Genomic DNA, 21,448 nt, shown 5'->3' on the forward strand with positions numbered 1-21,448 from the left:
TTCACTGGTGAAGGTTCATGGCCAAACTACACATAGGTATCAGTAACCTGGCCAAACTACAACACATAGATATGAGTAACCTGGCCAAACTACACATAGGTATCAGTAACCTGGCCAAACTACAACACATAGATATCAGTAACCTGGCCAAACTACACATAGGTATCAGTAACCTGGCCAAACTACAACACACAGATATCAGTAACCTGGTCAAACTACACATAGGTATCAGTAACCTGGCCAAACTACAACACACAGATATCAGTAACCTGGCCAAACTACACATAGGTATCAGTAACCTGGCCAAACTACAACACATAGATATCAGTAACCTGGCCAAACTACACATAGGTATCAGTAGCCTGGCCAAACTACAGCACACAGATGTCAGTAACCTGGCCAAACTACACATAGGTATCAGTAACCTGGCCAAACTACACATAGATATCAGTAACCTGGCCAAACTACAACACATAGATATCAGTAACCTGGCCAAACTACGCAAAGGTATCAGTAACCTGGCCAAACTACAGCACTCAGATATCAGTAACCTGGCCAAACTACACATAGGTACAGTAACCAGCCCATACACATAGGTACAGTAACCAGCCCAAACTACACATAGGTATCAGTAACCTGGCCAAACTACAACACACAGATATCAGTAACCTGACCAAACTACACATAGGTATCAGTAGCCTGGCCAAAGTACAACACACAGATATCAGTAACCTGGCCAAACTACACACATATATCAGTAACCTGGCCAAACTACACATAGGTATCAGTAACCTGGCCAAACTAGACATAGGTATCAGTAACCTGACCAAACTACAACATATATATATCAGTAACCTGGCCAAAATACACATAGGTATCAGTAGCCTGGCCAAACTACAGCACACAGATATCAGTAACCTGGCCAAACTACACATAGGTATCAGTAACCTGGCCAAACTACACATAGATATCAGTAACCTGGCCAAACTACAACAGGTGGGAGGGTGGCCTAATGGTTAAGGTGTTTGCCTTACAAACATAAGGTGCAGGGTTTGAGCCCCACAAGGGATTATTGGCTAGGCTTCAAATGGCTCGCAAGGGCAGTTAGCTTAGTACTAATCTATGAACCTATGAACATAGATATCAGTAACCTGGCCAGACTACAGCACTCAGATATCAGTAACCTGGCCAAACTACACATAAGTACAGTAACCTGCCCAAACTACACATAGGTATCAGTAACCTGGCCAAACTACAACACATAGATATCAGTAATCTGACCAAACTACACATAGGTATCAGTAGCCTGGCCAAAGTACAACACACAGATATCAGTAACCTGGCCAAACTACACATAGGTATCAGTAACCTGGCCAAACTAGACATAGGTATCAGTAACCTGGCCAAACTACAACACATAGATATCAGTAGCCTGGGCAAACTACACATAGGTATCAGTAACCTGGCCAAACTACAGACAGGTATCAGTAACCTGGCCAAACTACAACACGTAGATATCAGTAACCTGGCCAAACTACACATAGGTATCAGTAACCTGGCCAAACTACAACACATAGATATCAATAACCTGGCCAAACTATACATAGATATCAGTAACCTGGCCAAACTACAACACATAGGTATCAGTAACCTGGCCAAACTACAACACATAGATACCAGTTACCTGGCCAAACTACACATAGGTATCAGTAGCCTGGCCAAACTACAACGCACAGATATCAGTAATCTGGCCAAACTACATAGGTATCAGTAACCTGGCCAAACTACAACACATAGACATCAGTAACCTGGCCAAACTACACATAGGAATCAGTAACCTGGCCAAACTACAGCACACAGATATCAGTAATCTGGCCAAACTACAACACATAGGTATCAGTAATCTGGCCAAACTACACATAGGTATCAGTAACCTGGCCAAACTACAACACATAGATATCAGTAACCTGGCCAAACTACACATAGGTATCAGTAGCCTGGCCAAACTACAACGCACAGATATCAGTAACCTGGCCAAACTACATAGGTATCAGTAACCTGGCCAAACTACAACACATAGACATCAGTAACCTGGCCAAACTACACATAGGTATCAGTAACCTGGCCAAACTACAGCACACAGATATCAGTAATCTGGCCAAACTACAACACATAGGTATCAGTAACCTGGCCAAACTACACATAGGTATCAGTAACCTGGCCAAACTACAACACATAGATATCAGTAACCTGGCCAAACTACACATAGGTATCAGTAACCTGGCCAAACTACAACACATAGATATCAGTAACCTGGCCAAACTACAACACATATCAGTAACCTGGTCAAACTACAACACATATCAGTAACCTGACTACACAATATAGATGGGAATTAGTAACAAGATTGCACTTTAGATAGGCTACAGTAACATGACCCCACTATAGTCAGGAATCAGTAACCTGGCTACACTACAGATGGTATCAGTAAGGTGGCCACACTACAGAAGGTATAAGTAAGCTGGCCACAATACAGACAGGTATCAGTAACTGGCCAATCTAGACATAGGTATCAGCACTCTGGCGACACAATACAAAATTATAAATACCCAAACAACACTAGAGATAGATATCAGTAAATTGGCCAAATTAAACAGGGATATCAGTAACCTGACCAAAATGGCACACATGTTTCAGTAATATGGCTATGGTACAAAAAGGCACCAGTAACCTGGCCACACTATACAGAGGTATTCTACTGTTTCACCAACTATGGTGGAGAGGCAAACGGAAATGACATTTCTTTCTGGCTTACTATAGGTGCTTTATGTTTAGAACTTCAAGCTGATGTCTAATCAAAATTTTAACGTCTTAGAAGTACTGAATGCAGAAAGTACTGGTATATAATTTTCACAAGCAGTCAAAATCCTTAATCATATCTGAAATTCTGAAAGTTCTTGTTTTAGATTTTCAGTGCCAAAACATTAAATCCATAGAATGATCAGAATGTAAAAAAATCTCAATTCATGGGTTAGTATTTTCAAACCTTAATCTGTTTAGTAGTATTTAGTATTCTCTCTGATAGTATCTTCTTGGCATAACTGAGGTATCAGTAGCTCAGCAGGTAGTGTAAACTTTCCTTTGATGCTAGGAAGCTCACAAGTCTACGGGTTCTATACCCAAGGCAGGTACTTAGATTTCATGTTCCAGTAACTGGTACTGTAGTGTGGCATGGGGGAGGGGGTGTTGTAACCTGCAGGAAATGTTAAACTGAGGCTCCATCTGCCTGAGTGTGTGAAAGCTCAAGTGCATGTTAAGGATCCTGTAGAATATATCAAAAAAGCATGGGACTTTTGTTAATGGCAGACATCATTTTAAAAACATACAAAAGACCGGGGGGATATAAATATATACACAAACACATAATATATACAACTTTTTTTCTAAGACAAGCATCAAATAATATTTATTGCAACTACATTTCATTATATTTGTGTTAAATCTTTTTCACTTAATTAGCCATTTTTTTAATTCCACTATTTATTATCTAGCAACAGAATGGACAGTTTCTCTTTGGTCTTGGCTAAATTACGTCTAGTCACTAAAAGTGCCACCTCAAGTCTTACCTAAAATAGTTTTCTAATCTAGTGGGACTAACCCAGTGAAAAATAAATATATTAGCTGTTTACTCCTGCAAGCACTGGTCTGAATAACTCTCTAACTACTTAAGCATACATTTTCCATTTTGGTTCCAACATGCTGCAAGATAGGTCTCTTTCAGTCTGTATCTTTACATAGTACTGATTAACTATGCTGAATCTGTATGTTTTTGCTGTTGTGTCCTTCACTGAAACTATTCATAATAATTATGCTGAATTGCTCCAGAAATGGTATCTCTGCTACTTAATGTACATGCCTGAATAATGAAACTGACCTTCCAAGCAATGTATGTGCTTCTCTAATCCTGCTGGGCATTTTCTGCTCTCCTATACCTCTTCTGGCCTGTTCGTTACTTTAGGACATAAAGTAGATGAACTTTGTGATACACTGCCATATTCTGTTTTATTTACTGGGTTTGCTATCACAAAAGCCTGCACTGCATCCTATCTGTCTTTATCTGGTATTTGCTGGTAATATTTCCGGAATATATGACTTCTCATTTGTTCAGTAGCAGCATACCTTTGTTCCTTCCTTCCCTGATGGACCAGGTAGGCCTTGTTCTCCAGGTGGACCAGGAGGCCCAGGATGTCCTCTTTCTCCCATTGGACCAGACTCACCAGAAGGACCCTAAAAGAGGTGAATGACACAAAAAATATTCATGTTAGTAAAGAACTCCTGACACAAAACACAACTGTAATTTTGCTGACAGTGCATGTTAAACATAACATTTTGGAAATCAAGCACTTTCATAGTGAATGCTTTATCATGCATACATGTATGACTGAGTGCAAAGTCTGGCATGTGCATACAAGACAGGCTATGTAGAATGATAGGCATGCACAGAACATAATGCAATGTGATATACATGTGTAAATCAGCATATGCCGTGTGACGTACATGTGAAAGACTAGATGCAACAGTGTGCTGAGTATATAATGTATGTTTATGGCACAATACAGTGTCATATGTATGTATAAAACGGTGAGCATCAGATACAGTCAGATACATACGCATTCATTTACAAGAGGGAGCACTTTATGATATACACATGTAAGATGGGGTGTACTGTATAATAAGGTCATGTAAGGCATCACACATTGTAACATGCATGTACCAGACATAGTTCAGTGTGAAACTGGATGCAGGCTGTGGCTATGTATGTAACAGGATTTGTATGTCTAAGATATGTATAATATGATATGCATGAGTAAGATAATGTGGATAATGTATTTTTCTTGTATAAGGCAGGGTGCACAGTGCAATATGCGCATGTAAGGCATTTTTCATTGTGATGTGCTTGTGTAAGAGAGTGTACACTGCAATGTACATGTGAAAAACAGGATGTATGCTGTAATGCTCCTGTATAACACAGTGAATGCAGTACAAAGTACATGTTAGACAAGCATGCGCATTTTGACTTACTGCAATATTTAACGCACTATGAAATGTGGTGTGCATGTGTAAAAAGCAAAAAAAAAAAAGTTTAGTAGGTCAAACAAGTAAATCTGAAACTAATTAGCCACATACAAGGTGAACAGTCCAAAATAAAGGGACAACGCAGGAATCAAATTGTTGATATGGGTGAATATTTGCTGTTTTTGTTCTAATCTTAACATAAATATTTACATTTCTGGATATTTTCTGGTTTTAAAGAGACTGAGTCTTTTAATTGTATAGTTTTAAATCATTCAATATTTTTCCATTAAAATAAAGTGGTAATCACTATCAGTCACATGAAAAAGTGCCTTTGTGCATAAGAGTTGCCCTACTGATTTTAATTTATTTTATAATAAATGTAATTTCACCAAGTAGATTCATGTGTATGCTGCTTAAGTCAGAATGTGCAGAGAGATGCGTGTGCAAAACAACATATACATGTATGCGCAGGTCAGCATGTACCAATGTAATGTAGTTCCGAATGGTAGTGCATGTGAAAAAAAGGCAGGTTGTTCAGTGTAATTTACATGTATCTGATAGTGTGCAGTGGAATGCACATGTGTAATTCAGCTTAAAGAAAAAAAAATAACCATCCTTAACATAATAAAAATATATACAAAAAAGATTGTTTCCTGAGCTGTGAAAGTCAGCTTCATTGTTCTTTATTTAATTATATTTTGTGACTTCTTATTCAGGCATATTTTGCATCAATTTAAAAATATCACTTACCTATTATTGCTAGGAAAAGGTTAGTACTTTGGCTTAATTATGCTTATTGCATATGTAAGACTTACATATGCCTGCAAGCCAACCATAGGTTATAATTTGCACCTCAAGTTCTGTGACAATGAACAACTGAATATATTCATTTTATGGCTAAATTCTATTTATCAATCTACTACTGTTGCCACCTTTCAATGGGGTTGAAACTGGACAAAAGGCACACCTCTCTCACCTCCCATAACCTCGCCAATCTTCTCTTCTCTCCCCACCCACTTTCTGCCTATTTCATGACATCATATGCATGTCAGGAGGAAGAGGAAGTACCTGTAGAGTGTACCTCATTATGAGGAATGTACCTCATTTGGGGTCTTAAAAAGTTCATGTTCTTCGAAGTTCCACAGTGAAAGGGTCTGTCACACATTCCATTTTGGGAATATTTTTTAACTGATATCCATGTTAAATAGAACTGAGGCATATTAATTAAGATTTCTGTTTTATAAGTAAACCAGCATATTTTAACCATCCTATGACTTTCATAGTTGAAGTTGTTCATAACTTCCACATTTTGCCCACTTGTGACACATTATGAGAGGTAGTGCTTCTCATTTTGGAGATGGAAGGTTGAGAGCTAAGAATGTCCTGCTTTTTTTAAATAAAAGCATAGTGAATCTGCTGATTTAAGAAATTCTGATAGCCTGACGAGTCTCGTTGAGAGAGTTTGCTCAGAACTGAGATGTTTCTGAAAAGCCTCGCTTACTGGTATTTTTAAAACATGCTACCTCTTCCGATTCATATATCAACTCTGTGGTTGTTGCAACTTGTGGACATGCTATATATACTTAGGACAATGTTCCCTAATCCCACTCACTTAGAAATGAAACACCAATAATTTAAGAAATGCTACACCCTGATAAATATCTTTTCCTTCATCTACCTACCCATACTTTAATCACAAACTGACAGTAATGTCTTACACCTTTTAAAATCTTAAGATTTTTTTCTTGCCAGCATATAAACCTATTACTTTACAATCTGTAACTATCTACATTCTGCTATGCTCATCATGGTTGTTTGATCACATAAGTCAATTTGTAGATATCTTTTTCTAAATGTTCACAAATTTATAATGTATATATGCAATCTTTATGCAAATGTTACTTAATGCATAGATGATTGACATTATTTCCGCCTCATATCTGGATCTTGATTAAAAAGGGCTCTTGGAATGAGCTTCAAAACCTGGTTAACAAATGTATAAACAGATGAATATGAGGATATGCCCCCCCCTTAGCAATTTTGTATTTTCTGACATTATATATGAAACCATTTATGCTGCCTGTGTATTTATTGGTAGTCACTTTAACCAAGCAAATCTATACAGTAACGAATTATAAGCCTAACAGTGCCAGCATGTCAGTAGTGGTGGATGATAACAATTAGACTTTTATTTTCATCAGTTTCAATAGTATATTGCTACCTAAATTAGAAAATCTACCTGTGTCACCTGTTATACAATGCTGAATGTTGTAATACAGAAATAGCATGAAATTGTAAAAGCCTTAATTTGCGTAAGGAAACAGAATTACTGATGTAAATCAGTGAACCTCCTCAAATGAATCATTCAGGGATTTGTTTGAGTACATTGAGACTACTAAATCAATGTTTGGTGTGTGTTAAATACAGTACAGAACTATACATTTGGTTGGTGTTCTGCAATACTTTACTGACACTTGCTGCATACGTAAGTCTGTATTGCCTCTTAAACATGCATTTACTGTTGATTGTTTTTCTTTTTAGTTTTCCTTTGCTTTATGAGCAAACAAAAACCCATTATACTGTAGTTAAATATTATTTTAGCTGGATACTGTATACACTGGACAAGAACATTTTTGCCAAATATGGCAGCAGGTTTCTCATTACAGATGACTGGATTAATTTTTCATATTGCTGACACAACAGTACAGCACTAGAGGGTGTTGCAGTCCTGAGTGTCGTCCTTCAGATGAGACATTAAACCAAGGCCCCATCTGTTTGAGCAGGTGGTATCTCAGCTGGATGTAAAAGATCCCACAGCACTTACCGGAAAAAGAAGGAGAAGTTCGCCAATGTCCTGGCCAAACTTCACCTAGCAGTATGAAAACCACCTCGGGTCTCCCTTGAAAGAGGTCACAAGCCTAGTGGAACTAACCATGTCAGCAAAGGATCGATAAATAACTAAGTAAATAAACTGTACTTTTCAGGATTCCTAAAAACTCCCAGGTTTGAACACTACTTCTCAGTAAAGCACAAGGTGGCAATGTCAGTTTCATTACATTCACTGTAGAGAGGACTTCTGCTAATTCTGCATGGCTGTTCACAAATTATGATGAAGACTGGCAGATTCATTTTGTTTAAATTCTATGCCTGTATAACTTGAGCAACACAAACACATTGCCAGACTAAATGCTATACATGCAAAAACAGACACGGAAAGAAGGAAATGTCAGCATAAGAATAAAAACAGAAATGCTAAGGATGACAGGAAAAGTCTCTTAATTAAGCTATGATATTTCTTCTAAACTGTTGGATGCCTTACCTGAGGACCAACTACACCAGGAGGGCCTGGAGGCCCAGTCTTTCCTTGGAAGCCCTACAGATGAGACAAAAAGAAAGAAAACAAATTAACTACTACCATTTACACAAGCATCAAAAGCACCAGAAATATATGTCCCTCAGAGAATTATTCTACACGGATCACACAGTACACATAATCAGAGGATGCTGAATGTTTTTTTAATGCATAAATACTACATACACTCATTTTACAGCAACTAAATTACAGAGATGAAAAATAAGCAAGTGCCTCTTTTTTTCCTACTCCAAGGTCAGTGCACAGGACATGCCATACTTCTGCCTGTCCGGCTACACAGCTATGACTGTTTCTCTGACGTGTTCAGCCACATACAAAGGCTTGAACCATCACAAAGGAACAACTACACAGTCCTTTCTCCTTACTTGTTACAGGGTAATTAAATGGGGCAGAAGTCACACTGACTTCAGTTACTACCGACCTCATTAAAAATTCTACTTGTAAATGCTAAATTATTTCCTTTAAGTAAATGTCAAGAGACTTTAAATCACCCTGATTATGTCACCACCTGGTCTCATAAAACAGTATGAACATTTATCTGGGATTCAGCACAGTGTATTTAGAAATGCCTAGAATGTTATAGCTACTAACTCCTAGACTGCACAATAGTACATTAAAGGGCAAACTCTACTGGTGCTGAAAGTGTCTTTCAGCGTACTTATTTTACAGCACTGGCTTTCACTCAGAGTTCTCAGACATCTTATGGGCTTCCATTTCTTAATAGTTACATACTGTAACTGAAATAACATCCAGTAAATGCTGCTCATACAAACTCTGTGCCAAAATATGGCATGACAAAAGCCCATGCAAACATAAACATGTACATATGTACACAGACACACTGTTTCTCTTTCTCTCCCCCTGCTTTACTTTGCTTTCTATCGGGGCAAGCTCCCCTCAAACACTTTCCATGCCCAGGCCCCTTAAGTAAATTAGAATCAGAATTACTAAAATATTATACTCAGAAAAGAAATGTTTTGGTGCAGTGTGAAACCCCTCTTTCTCTAGATGGATTCAGACTAACATAACTAGCATTTGCCAAATGATGTTTCCTCCCATGATCACCCATCTTTCTAAATACAATACAGTAGACTCCCTCTTATCCAGTCTTGCTTTAACCAGACTCCGCTTTAACTAGCCATCAAATTTCTGCAGTAGCCATAGCAACAGACAACAGAGAAGAACAACACTTCTGCCTCCTCCGGGCACTTCGGGATGTCTCAGCTTATCGTTTTAATCTTAAAAATGTTAAAATATTGAAACAAAAATGAACTTGCAGTTTTTATTTTATATATTGCAAGTTCATTTTTGTTTCAATATTTTAACATTTTAAAATTAAAACAATAAGCTGATACATTCCTGAGTGCCCGGAGGAGGCAAAAGCGTTGTTCTTCTTTGTACATAGTAGCTAGTCACCCCCATCACACATAACACAGATCTGGCGTTGCTCCTTACTCTGTGAGTTTATTTCCAATGAAATGCACATTTTCATTCACTATTATCTGTGCGGGCATCCTTTGGAATCCTCATCTAAGCAGCAGGGCATTTATTTGTTTTAGCGCCATAAAATGGCTAAGAACAATGAGATTTCAACCCCAACAGAATTTTTCAAATTTTCAAATTCATACAGCACGTAAAAATGAGCCAATACAATTCTACCTAAGACACAAACAAAAACAGCAGTTCAAACAATATTATCAAAATCCTATTTGGTAGACACTCTACTCTCAAAAAGGGGGGAGGACCAGGTGCCATGTGCAACACAGTGCACATGACACACCTATTTGTATGGGTGGAAAATTGCTCATATTGTTATCGTAGTGGAAAGTTTGTGGTTGTTAAGTTTACTGCTGTGTGAGTGAAGGCCAAATAAGTCTGCAAATTATTTTCTTAGAACTCAAATAAGTTATTTTTAGGACTTAGATAAGTTATATGATATCTTGCTTGTTTTTATTTATTTATCTTTTATGATGTTAAGGACTAAATAAATAAATGTTTAATAAACATTTGCATAAAACATACATAAGTAATTTGTTAATCTGATTTACAACCTACAAATGCTACTTTGCATGCTTTTTCTGATTAACCAGCCATTCACTCGTCCAGCCTAAGGTCTGGTCCCAGAAAGACCGGATAAGAGGGAGTCTGCTGTATGAAAAAAGGGAAGCTGTTCAGATAAACTAGAGTAAGACTGCGTACAAGCTTTTTTCCTCTTTGAAGTAACATTTTGCTTTGTTTTTTGCTTCTGACAATACATCCTTGTAAAAATAACTCGTGGCAGGCAAATGTACAATTTACCTTTTTGAAAAAATATAACTTGCTTTGAGACTAAGGTAATGCTTTGTGTCTTTGTGCTTAGATTTCCTAAAACATGTTTTAATGCTATCTACTGTGTATTACTTATGTAGTCAAAAATAGTTTTAAAATTTTGTTAGAATATATCATAGTTTTCTATTCTCTAATATAGTATTACTAATGTAGACATGATTACCGACATGGCCCCTTGGAACATAGCTTATGCTAGCTTAAAGCTGAGGGCCTGATTCCAGGACTTGCTCTTATTGTCAGTGACTTACCCCTGTGCAAGCCTGCCGTAAAAGACTTACTCCGCTGTAAGCTGCCCCAATTGCAGCAGACTTGTTCTCAGTGTAAGTGACCTACTGTGGTGTAGTTCTGCTCTGATTCCAAAAGACTTGTTTTCAGTGTATGTGACTTACTTCAGTGTAAGCCTGCTTTTTAGATAGGCCTCACACTCGAGTGAGTCACTTACACTGAGAGCAAGTCTTTTGGAACCTGGTATTAAAATATCATGCCTGACTGAATTAATAACCGCGGGAACAAAAATAATGTGTAGCACCTACTCCAGATATAATTATTTTCTGCAGCAATCCAATGGGTAGTTATGGTTTAGCTTGGGATATCCACTGATCTTCCAAGAATACTAGATTTTCTTCATCAGGACTATATGAGGTACATTTATACTGTAATATACCTGCTAACACCTCAGGCTTTCGTTACAAAACAGAAAAGATAATCAAGGCACTGCTCCTCAGCAGAACTCATGTTCCCAAGAGAATTAAATACATCCTTCGTGATATAAAGCAACACAAATATACCACTGTTTGAATAATGCAATACATATACTGCAGTACTTACAACTTCTCCTCTCTGTCCAGGGTGTCCAGGTAATCCATCTTTTCCTGGTGGTCCCTAGAATGAAAATAACAAATAGATTTATAGGGATGGCTGTAAACTACTGTATAGATGCAGAACCAAGTTAAAAAATGATAAGGAAATAAAACATGATCTAAAGACCTCACATAAGATGGTTTGTAGCATGTAAGTAAAGTTCCATTGACATCTGGAATGCTATCATAATACGTGATGCAAGGCTCCCTATTGAAATGTTGGCATCAGAAATGTTGAGTGCCTAAAAGCCAAGAAGGAAGACCAAAAAGGTAGGCGAAAAGCGAATCTTGAAAATCGCTCTTCTCCTTAAAACTTCTTTTTGTGGGGCGGGGTGGGGGTAGAGTGGGGTGGGGTAGGGGGTAGAGTGGAGCAACCCCCCCCCACGCCACCAGAATCAATATCTACAATTCCGAGATCACTAAATCTCTGAGAAAAGGGAATATTCTGAGAAATGAAATCTGGGACTTAGTATATGTAAGTCTAATCTTGCGGCCATTCAGTCTGTACATTTTGGGGCTCGTTCTAGTGGGTCCCAACATTTCAAATGGTTACTGTGATGTAATACCAGATGGTGGCGTTCTAGTTATACATGCATTAAAGAAAATGTTTGTGTTTTGAGATCATACAAGATGAGACTGGTGTCAATTGTTTCAGTTTAAAACCTTTGCAGTGCATAACTGCACATCTGGGAGAGATTTCATTAAAATTGGTTATGTGCAGCATTGGCATTTATTTATTTAGTTTTTTTTTTGTTTACTGAGAGGTGGGCTAATCCAAAGACACTTTTCAGCCACAACCTGGGCTCAAAGGTTGAACAAACAAAACAGTGAATATATAGAAAAACTGAATGAGCATGTGGAGCAAAGCTGTACATGGTTGTGGAAAAATCAAGTAAGTATACATTAAGTGTGCAATGTGTTCATCAGCAATGTTTGATGTTCTACACAGACAAATACACGTAGCAACCAGCAGTGCAATATTTTATCTGGATGGGCAAAACATGCTTCATTAAGAAGTGGTACTGTGCAATTACAGAAGTGAGGCTATATTGTACTGAATGGGTATTTACAGCCTGTACACATCAGTACAAGGCATTTACAAACAGCATACATTCCCAAGCACTCGACATCTGGAAAGTTCTCAGTGTATATTCATTTTTTAATTGAGAAGTAAAGCCCAGTTTATTGGCTGCATGGTCTAAGCTGGGCATATATGGTTTATGTAGTTTAGCCGTTATCCAAAAAGCAGTTAAAATATTCTCAATTAGTAAGTGTTCCTTAAGTTTAATTTTGAAGCTGATCAAATTTTCCTGTGAACAGATGTTACTGGGAATAAGATTCCAAGAAACTGGTCTGATTTTGAGAAAGGCTTTTTCAGCTGTATTCTGTCTCCTACAGGTTGCTAAGGGGTGACCTGTGCCTGGCTTACAGGGCAGTTTCTGACCTGGCCCTGATGGAAATGCTACACAGAATGCAGGACGGTCACTCACTCCAGGGATCTTAACCTAGCCTCTGAAATAAATAGGTCATGATGGAGAGATAGATATATTTCCCAGAGACTACCACATCTCTAGAAGAAGCTACCAATTCTTGCAAAATACAGCCTCTCCCTGACTACCTTCAAATGCAACCTAGATTAATGGATGGATGACTGCAAATTCACTCCTGGGGTGGCGCCCATGTCCCTCCTGGACAGAGGAAGTCGTAATAACAACCATAGACCATTATCTCTGTGAACTTCACTCATTTAACTACCGAAAACTGGGGCAACTCGGGATAAATATGGCTTGGCTTGTAAGGGCTCTAGGGCCATCAGCCTAGTAACCTCCTATGAGCCTGTGAACCTATGAATAATGACCAGTCCAAAGGCAGTCCTTATCATTGATCCTGAGGGTGTAAGATGTATTTATGATCAGTGATTTAGTATGTTGGGGCGGACAATTCTATAACTGTAGTATCTCATACAATAGACAGCTGACATTAACTAGTAGTCAGCTGAAATTACCTGAGACTGCAGTGATGTTAACTTACTTGTCAAATATGCAAAGTAGCATATCTTATTCACAACACCTTGTAACATATGTGTGTTCCTGCAGAGAGAAGTGGATTAAAGGAAGTCCACATTCTAATCTGGACATAAGCACATTTGTGACTATGTCTTGACATGTTTCACAAGAGTGTATATGGTAGATTAACACATTTTAATTGCCCATTAGTTTTATTTGTTACCATTTTCATGTTCAATTTAAAAGAAAGAGAATGTTCAAGGGAATACTGAGATGTTTCTGGTGATTGAGTAAGGGGAATAGTGCTTTCTAGGTGTTCTTTGAGCGTTAAAGAAGCACTGTACATCTGATTATGAGGTACAGTGGTGCTTGTTATCATATGGTTAGAGGGCATGGAGGAGAATATCATTAATAAAGATTTGTGGGGTTTATTAACAATTTGTTCTTCTTTGTCCATAGGCAAAATGAATGGAGTCTTTTCAGTGTTATTTCTTGTTCGGTAATATGTGCAAGCTATAGTCATTTCTGTGGAACAAAACAAACCTTATACCCAAGCTTTGTAGTACTTACGATTTCCTTTAGAGAATAAAGAAATGAAAGCTAAAATGCAAGTACTTACAGGTGGCCCTTTAGGTCCGGGGAAGCCATTGGGTCCCTGAGGTCCTGGTAGACCCTAACAAGAAAACAAAAGTCACATTAGACATCAAACATCAGAATATAGTGTGTGTAACTCAGTAACATCACAAATGGCTGTATATAGGTCTTGACATTATGTAATTACTTTGGAAGTAACACAACATCACAAATGGCTGTATATAGGTCTTGGCATTATGTAATTACTTTGGAAGTAACACTTCTAAGATGTGTCTAATGACCTCTGCAATACTGGTATCACAGTGCTTTCTATAGCAGTAGGATCAAAGAAGTTACATTACAAAACATCTCCAGGAAAGTACAAGAGACACATATAAATGCAGCAGCTGTAATCATAATTCCTCACTTTAGTCTCACTTTCTAATATAGTCACAGTACTTCCTCACATTGATGTCATTTTCTCTTATAGTCACAGTAATTCCTCACTGTGATGTCACAGTAATTCCTTACACTGGTGTCACTTTCTCCTATAGTCACAGTAATTTGTCGCTTGTGTCCCTTTCTCCTATAGTCACACTAATTCATCACGCTGGTGTCCCTTTCTCCTATAGTCACAGTAATTTGTCACGCTGGTGCCCCTTTCTCCTACAGTCACAATAATTTGTCACACTGGTGTCTCTTTCTCCTATAGTAGCAGTAATTTGTCACACTGGTGCGAGTTTCTTTTATAGTCACAGTAACTTGTCTCACTGGTGTCACTTTTTCCCATTATCACAGTAATTTCTCAGTCTGATGCCACTTTTTCTTATAGTTACAGTAATTCATCACACTGGTTTCACTTTCTTTTATAGTCACAGTAATTTGTCACACTGGTGTCACTTTCTCCTACAGTCACAGTAATTCATCACTCTGGTGTCACTTTCTTTTACAGTCACAGTACCTTGTCACACTGCTGTCACTTTTTTCCCATAGTCACAACAATTCATCATGCTGGTGTTCCTTTCTCCTACAGTCAGAGTAACTTGTCATGTTGGTGTTCCTTTCTATTACAGTCACAGTAATTCGTCATGCTTATGTCCCTTTCTCCTACAGTCACAGTAATTCGTCGCCCTGGTGTCACTTTCTGCTATAGTCACAGTAATTCGTCACGCTGGTGCCACTTTCTCCTATAGTCACAGTAACTTGTCTCACTGGTGTCACTTTTTCCCATAGCCACAGTAATTTCTCAGTCTGATGCCACTTTCTCTTCTAGTCTCAGTAATTTGTCACACTGGTATAACCGTCTCCTCTAGTCACAGTAATTCTGCATGCTAGTGTGACTTTTTCCTGTAGTTGCATTAATTCCTCACTCTGATGTCACTTTCTCCAGTAATCACAGTAATTCATTGCGCTGGTGTCGCTTTCTCCTGTACTAGCAATAATTCCTCACACTAGTGTCACTTTCTTCTGTAGTGACAGTAATTCATCACTTTCTCCTATAGTAACTAATTCGTCATGGTGGTGTTTTTTTATAGTCAAAGTAATCCCTCATGCTGCTGTCACTTTTTCCTGTACCAGCTGTAACTCCTCATTCTGGTGTCACTTTCTCCTTCAGTCACAGTAACTCCACATGCTGATGTCAATTTCTCCTATAGTCACAGTAATTCATCACACTGGTGTCACTTTCTCCTATAGTTACAGTAAGTTGTCACACTGGTGTCAGTTTCTCCTATAGTCCCAGTAATTCATCACACTGGTTTCAGTTTCTTTTATAGTCATAGTAATTTGTCACGTTGGTGTCACTTTCTCCTACAGTCACAGTAATTCGTCATTCTGATGTTACTTTCTTTTACAGTCGCAGTAACTTGTCACACTGGTGTTATTTTCTCCTATAATCACAGCAATTCATCACACTGGTGTCACTTTCTCCTATAATCACAGTAACTCATCACGCTGGTGTCACTTTCTCCTATAGTCACAGTAACTTGTCTCACTGGTGTCACTTTTTCCTATAGCCACAATAATTTCTCAGTCTGATGCCACTTTCTCTTCTAGTCACAGTAATTTATCTGTCTGATGTAACTGTCTTCTATAGTCACAGTAATTCTGCATGCTAGTGTGACTTTTTCCTATAGTCGCATTAATTCCTCACTCTGATGTTACTTTCTCCAGTAATCATAGTAATTCCTTGCGCTGGTGTCACTTTCTCCAGTACTAGCAGTAATTCCTCATGCTAGTGTCACTTTCTTCTATAGTCATAGTAATTCATCACTTTCTCCTATAGTAACAGTAATTCGTCATGATGGTGTCTCTTTTATAGTCACAGTAATTCATCACAATGGTGTCACTTTCTCCTACACTCATAGTAATTCGTCACACTGGTGTCACTTTCCCCTACACTAGCAGTAATTCTGTGCTGCAGGTTTATAGGTAGCATTATAAAATACTCTAGTGTTGCAGCATTAGTGCAATAAACTGCAGCAACATTTGTATCTACTGCTACTGCAGCTGAACACTGATCTCATCTTCACTGTGGTACTGCAGAAAAAAAAGGAGACATTTCACTATTATCTCTATGATCTTAGACAGTAGCAGGAATATCACTGCTGTTTACTGTAACAGTCTGTATACATTTAGGTGAGGCACTGAGAATATCCTGCCATCTTTATCTGATCTCATGAATACTCTTAAAGGAACACCACTATAAGTGAGTTCCAGGTTACTGTTTATATGACTTCATATGGATGGCGCGGTGGTGCAGCGGTTAGTGTTGTCACTTCACAGCAAGAGGTTCTTTGGTTCGATTTTTGGCTGGGATGCCTTTTATGAGGAGTCTGCATGTCCTCCCTGTGTTTGCATTGGTTTCCTCCGGGTACTCTGGTTTCCTCCCACATTCTAAAGACATGCATCTGGAGCATTTATCCCTGGGTCTCCACTGAAAATGGGTTCTGTCCCAATTGGACTTTCCCGGTAAACAAATGTTAAATAAAATACATTATGTATATGTGTATACATATATATATATGTATATATATTACCTTTATGCCCACCTCCATGCTGACCAACCGGCTATTCACAGTGACAGTGGCCATTTTTATCCTACCAAGAAACAGCTGACTGTGCTGCACTCATCATCTGTCAGGGGATTTTTATTCCCTAAAGCCCCCTCCTGCATGCTGTGTAAGCACTCAGAGGAGGGTGTGTGCAATGAATGCAGCATAGGGAAGACCATCACCAACTTCTGTGAGTGATGTAGGCCCACAGACAGTCCTTCCCTTCCATTTTTGAGCAGATGGCTGCTGCAAAGTCTCCAGTCACCAGCAGAAGATGGACCCCATGATACACTCCCCCACAGGACAGACATGCAGGCAATGCATCTCCCCCCCCCCCCCGGGTTGGCACCTTTAGCACTCAGGTCATTACCCTAACTTGGGTCTGCTGCATCATATTCAGGGTTTATTGATTATATGTTACAGAGTCAGATACATTTCCATAACATTATTCTGAATAAAGAATGCTGCACAATCTGTCAACAACAGTCATCACATTTTTAGTAATTTGTATCCACAGTTATTGTCATCAAGTTAGTACTTGCAATGAAAAGTCCGCAACGTACCTATAGATTGCATTTCTACATTGTTATCACATTCATACCTCACTCCAGGAAAATTCTGACTCCCCATCCCAAGATCATTAGATGGAAATAATTTTATTTAAAGTTTATTCTATGTATTCTATTATAATGGTGACAAAAAAAATCAGAGGGGAAGACATTTTAGTGAAACATGCTACATGTTAAAGTTCAAAAGAAGAACATTTGAAAACGGTTACTGTAAAACAGTTTTAAACTGAGGCAGTAAGAGTGTTTGGACTGAATAGTTAAAAATGATCCCTGGTATATTTCCTTATTCTTGTAAGAATATTCCAGCTGGTGAGTCTGTGTATTGATTTTACAGGAATATTTCTCACACAATGCTTAGTACCCACCTTTTTCTGGCACTCATCAGTGTGACCGTCTAGCCCTCTCACCATCTAAATGGCACATCCATTCTCCTGCCCCACGTGACATCAGCAGCCCATGTCACCCATGGTAATACTGTCAGCTTTTCAATGTGGATGCCTTTCAGTAGCTTCACCTTACATCCAGACAGTAGGAGCAAGAGTCATGTTCTGACTGCTCATTATATATACCCTGCTTACATTTTCCTTTTGCCCCATGTGTGAACACACAATACATTTTTACACCACAGCTATTCAGGCAGTCATCAGAAGGCCAAGAGCACACACATATGTACCTGGCTCTAGCCTCTTGGTTGCTATCGGATGATGCTCCTACAGCACCCCCACCCACTACACACGCAGAACAGCCAGCTTTCAGTCAATCAGCACTACCTCCTCTACCTGGCACCTCAGGTGCTGTGTTCAGTACTTGAACTCAGAGCACTTGCATTGTAGATAGTACTCCAACCTTTATGTCAACAGATGCTGCTAGTGCCAAACTTTCAGCAACTCTTAGGGGAAATGAATGAAAAACTGTTAACAGAGACCATTGTCTCATCTCAGTTTGTTTTTTAGTCGGTCTGTTCCTATGTTTTTTAACTTATATGGACTATATTAGTAGTTTAGAAATACTGAGGGGTCCTTGGAAAGATTTATTTAAAAATCTGTCTGTGCGCTAATATCTCAGGTGAGGTTTCTTGAATAGATAAAAGGCAATCAGTCTGTACTATTTATGTATGTATTTTGTTATAACCTAGTAAGCCCACTGAAAATAAAAATTCAGTTTTCAACGATAACCAGGAATGCTGTCACCTTCACCTATGATATAAGGTAAAAAATGATGAAACAATACCAATACATTTTGCAGAATAGAGTAGAAACATATGAAAATGTAAAGTTAGAAATGCTTATAAAAGTAACGCCCACTGATTAAGATGTACTGCACAGGATAATCTAACACTTACCCTCTCACCGAGTGGGCCAGGTGGACCATCACTGCCAGACGTGCCCTATCAAGAAAGAGAAACACATTGTAAAAAAAAAGACATATGACAGCAGTAATGAGTGTAGCAGTTCTAATGCAAACAGACAAATAACTAACAAATGTGTGGCTCAATGATTAATGTGAAGGAACTTTTAAAAAGCATACGTGTTTTAATTATATAACAGAGGCTTGGATCTCTGCTCTTGGAACTGCACTAAGCTTTCTAATTATACTGTAATATCTGGGGGTATTCATGTATACAGCACTGGAGTTTGGTACATACAATGCTGTATATAAGCTGTGTAATAATGAAACATCACCCAGGAAATGCTCCTACATATATTATAGAGGTTAGTGTATATAATTAAGATAGTTGTAAACAGAGTTTAAGTACTGTAGTTTCCTGCCTAACACACGTTACACGCTACTGAATCTGATCTGTTAGGATCTTTTTTTTTCTCAGACATAATTGTTACTTTGTAAGCTGTAATGCACCTGTAGGGACTAAGGAAAAGAAGCATATTTTCATTCATACTGTAATTACGCAGAATATCACATCACTCATTTCATTTCACCTCTCCAGAACCCTTTGCGCAATATACGGGAGATGGTGTAATGTACTGTTTCATCAGTAATGTAGTACTTATATTTAATATATAACACCCTACTCAAACATTACATAAAGTAATATGTGCAGTTGTTGATAGTGTTCACGTCATGTCAGTATTTGTCACAGATAGTGCTGTCTTCTGTTTATCTACCTGACACACATTTGATAATCTGTTACATACCTGGCTGATAGCCTCTTGAAAAGCTAAGAAAGGGGTTGTTTTTTTAAGTCACTGAAAGTGTCACTGCCAGTATTTAATTATGTATTATGGATGTCATAGAAACCAAAATCATTTATCAAAATCTTAATTCACACTCCTGACAGTACTTATACCCTACAAGTACAAATAATAGCCAACACCTTACAATCCTCAATATGATGTGTTGTCTCTAAGTCTTTAATAAGCAGTACATAAAGTCTCTCAGTGACCTTTCATGACATTTTCAGTAGAAGAGTTTTGTGTTTTCTTGAAAACTCACAGTGAACTTTTTCTACAGGGCAACAAGTTTCTGACACAGCATAGCTTACACTGTGACAACATATGCCATATTTAGCAGGTTACCTTTGCTCCTGACTTTCCAGTAGCACCACGTGGTCCCCGCTGCCCTCTTGGACCCTGCAATGAAGTTAAGAAAATAATTATTACAAACAAATACTCAGTAACTATTGGCTACAAAGAATTTGCAGAACTGTGGAATAATGTTATATGTGAAGCAGTTATTGCAGACTCACACACCGTTGGACCTCTTTCTCCTCGTGGCCCTGCCTTGCCAGTTACGCCCTGTAAAAGAAAAGAGAGAAGCTAGTGTCAGCCAAGAAAAGGTACTTTTTTGTGGCAAACAGTTTCTGTAACTCTGACCAAAACTGCCAAGTTACATCTGACAATCCCTATACTGCATAGTTTTCAACACCGATTACTAGGTTGGGAGTCTTTGTGCTTGACAAAGAGACAGGACCTACAAGGAATGGTTACAGCTCTTCTGAATGCTCTCAAGGGTGGCACAAAAATGGACAAAGAAGCATCATCATAGGGTTTGGAAGGCAAACAAAGGAATACACATAACATTTGTTCACAATGGAATTCATCTGCAGAAATCTAGATGCATTTATTTTTTTTAATCCTCTGTGTATTGTGGCCTTCAACAGCTGGTCATTATACCAAACAACCAACCAACCATTAGTGTGAGATTCTCCTATCCCTCACATGGTTTAGTTCATCTAGAGGTGGCCTCATGCTTGATGAACCACAAACACCACTTATCAGCCATATGAGACCTGGTAAAGAGTCCAAGAAGAGACTAAGATGTGATGGGATATAACCCTGAGCTATTTTGAGGAGACTGATTAAACCTCACTGAGTAGGGGGACAAGCACTGATGTCAGTATTTGTCCTTTCCTAAAGCACTCATACTTGCACACACACACACACACACACACACACACACACACACACACACACACACACACACACACACACACACACAATTGGGTGTTCCTCATTTCTGCTGCTCTGTATTAAAACTCTAGCTCCTAAATTAGTTCCCAGACCTATAAACCTCAGAGGCAATCAGGGTACTTCTATGTCATCACCATTTTACTGTCTCCTAGTACTTGCTCATGTGTATGTGTGCATTTACG

The 21,448-nt window shown here is 38.5% G+C and overlaps 1 protein-coding gene across 1 annotated transcript in view; it reads right to left on the reverse strand.

Annotated features, from left to right (window-relative positions):
* The window catches only part of COL11A2 (collagen type XI alpha 2 chain), a 484,735-nt gene that overhangs the window by 122,586 nt on the left and 340,701 nt on the right, over window positions 1–21,448 (reverse strand). The window contains exons 36-42 of the mRNA XM_044083566.1: window positions 20,547–20,591; window positions 20,373–20,426; window positions 19,181–19,225; window positions 14,263–14,316; window positions 11,606–11,659; window positions 8,396–8,449; window positions 4,180–4,287 (exon numbers count right to left, since the gene is read on the reverse strand). Coding sequence (XP_043939501.1) covers window positions 4,180–4,287; window positions 8,396–8,449; window positions 11,606–11,659; window positions 14,263–14,316; window positions 19,181–19,225; window positions 20,373–20,426; window positions 20,547–20,591 — 414 coding nt within the window. The remainder of the gene's footprint in view (window positions 1–4,179; window positions 4,288–8,395; window positions 8,450–11,605; window positions 11,660–14,262; window positions 14,317–19,180; window positions 19,226–20,372; window positions 20,427–20,546; window positions 20,592–21,448) is intronic.

This window comes from Protopterus annectens, chromosome 9.part0, assembly GCF_019279795.1.
Source record: "Protopterus annectens isolate FY-2018-M chromosome 9.part0, PAN1.0, whole genome shotgun sequence".
Classification (NCBI taxonomy): Eukaryota; Metazoa; Chordata; order Ceratodontiformes; family Protopteridae; genus Protopterus; species Protopterus annectens.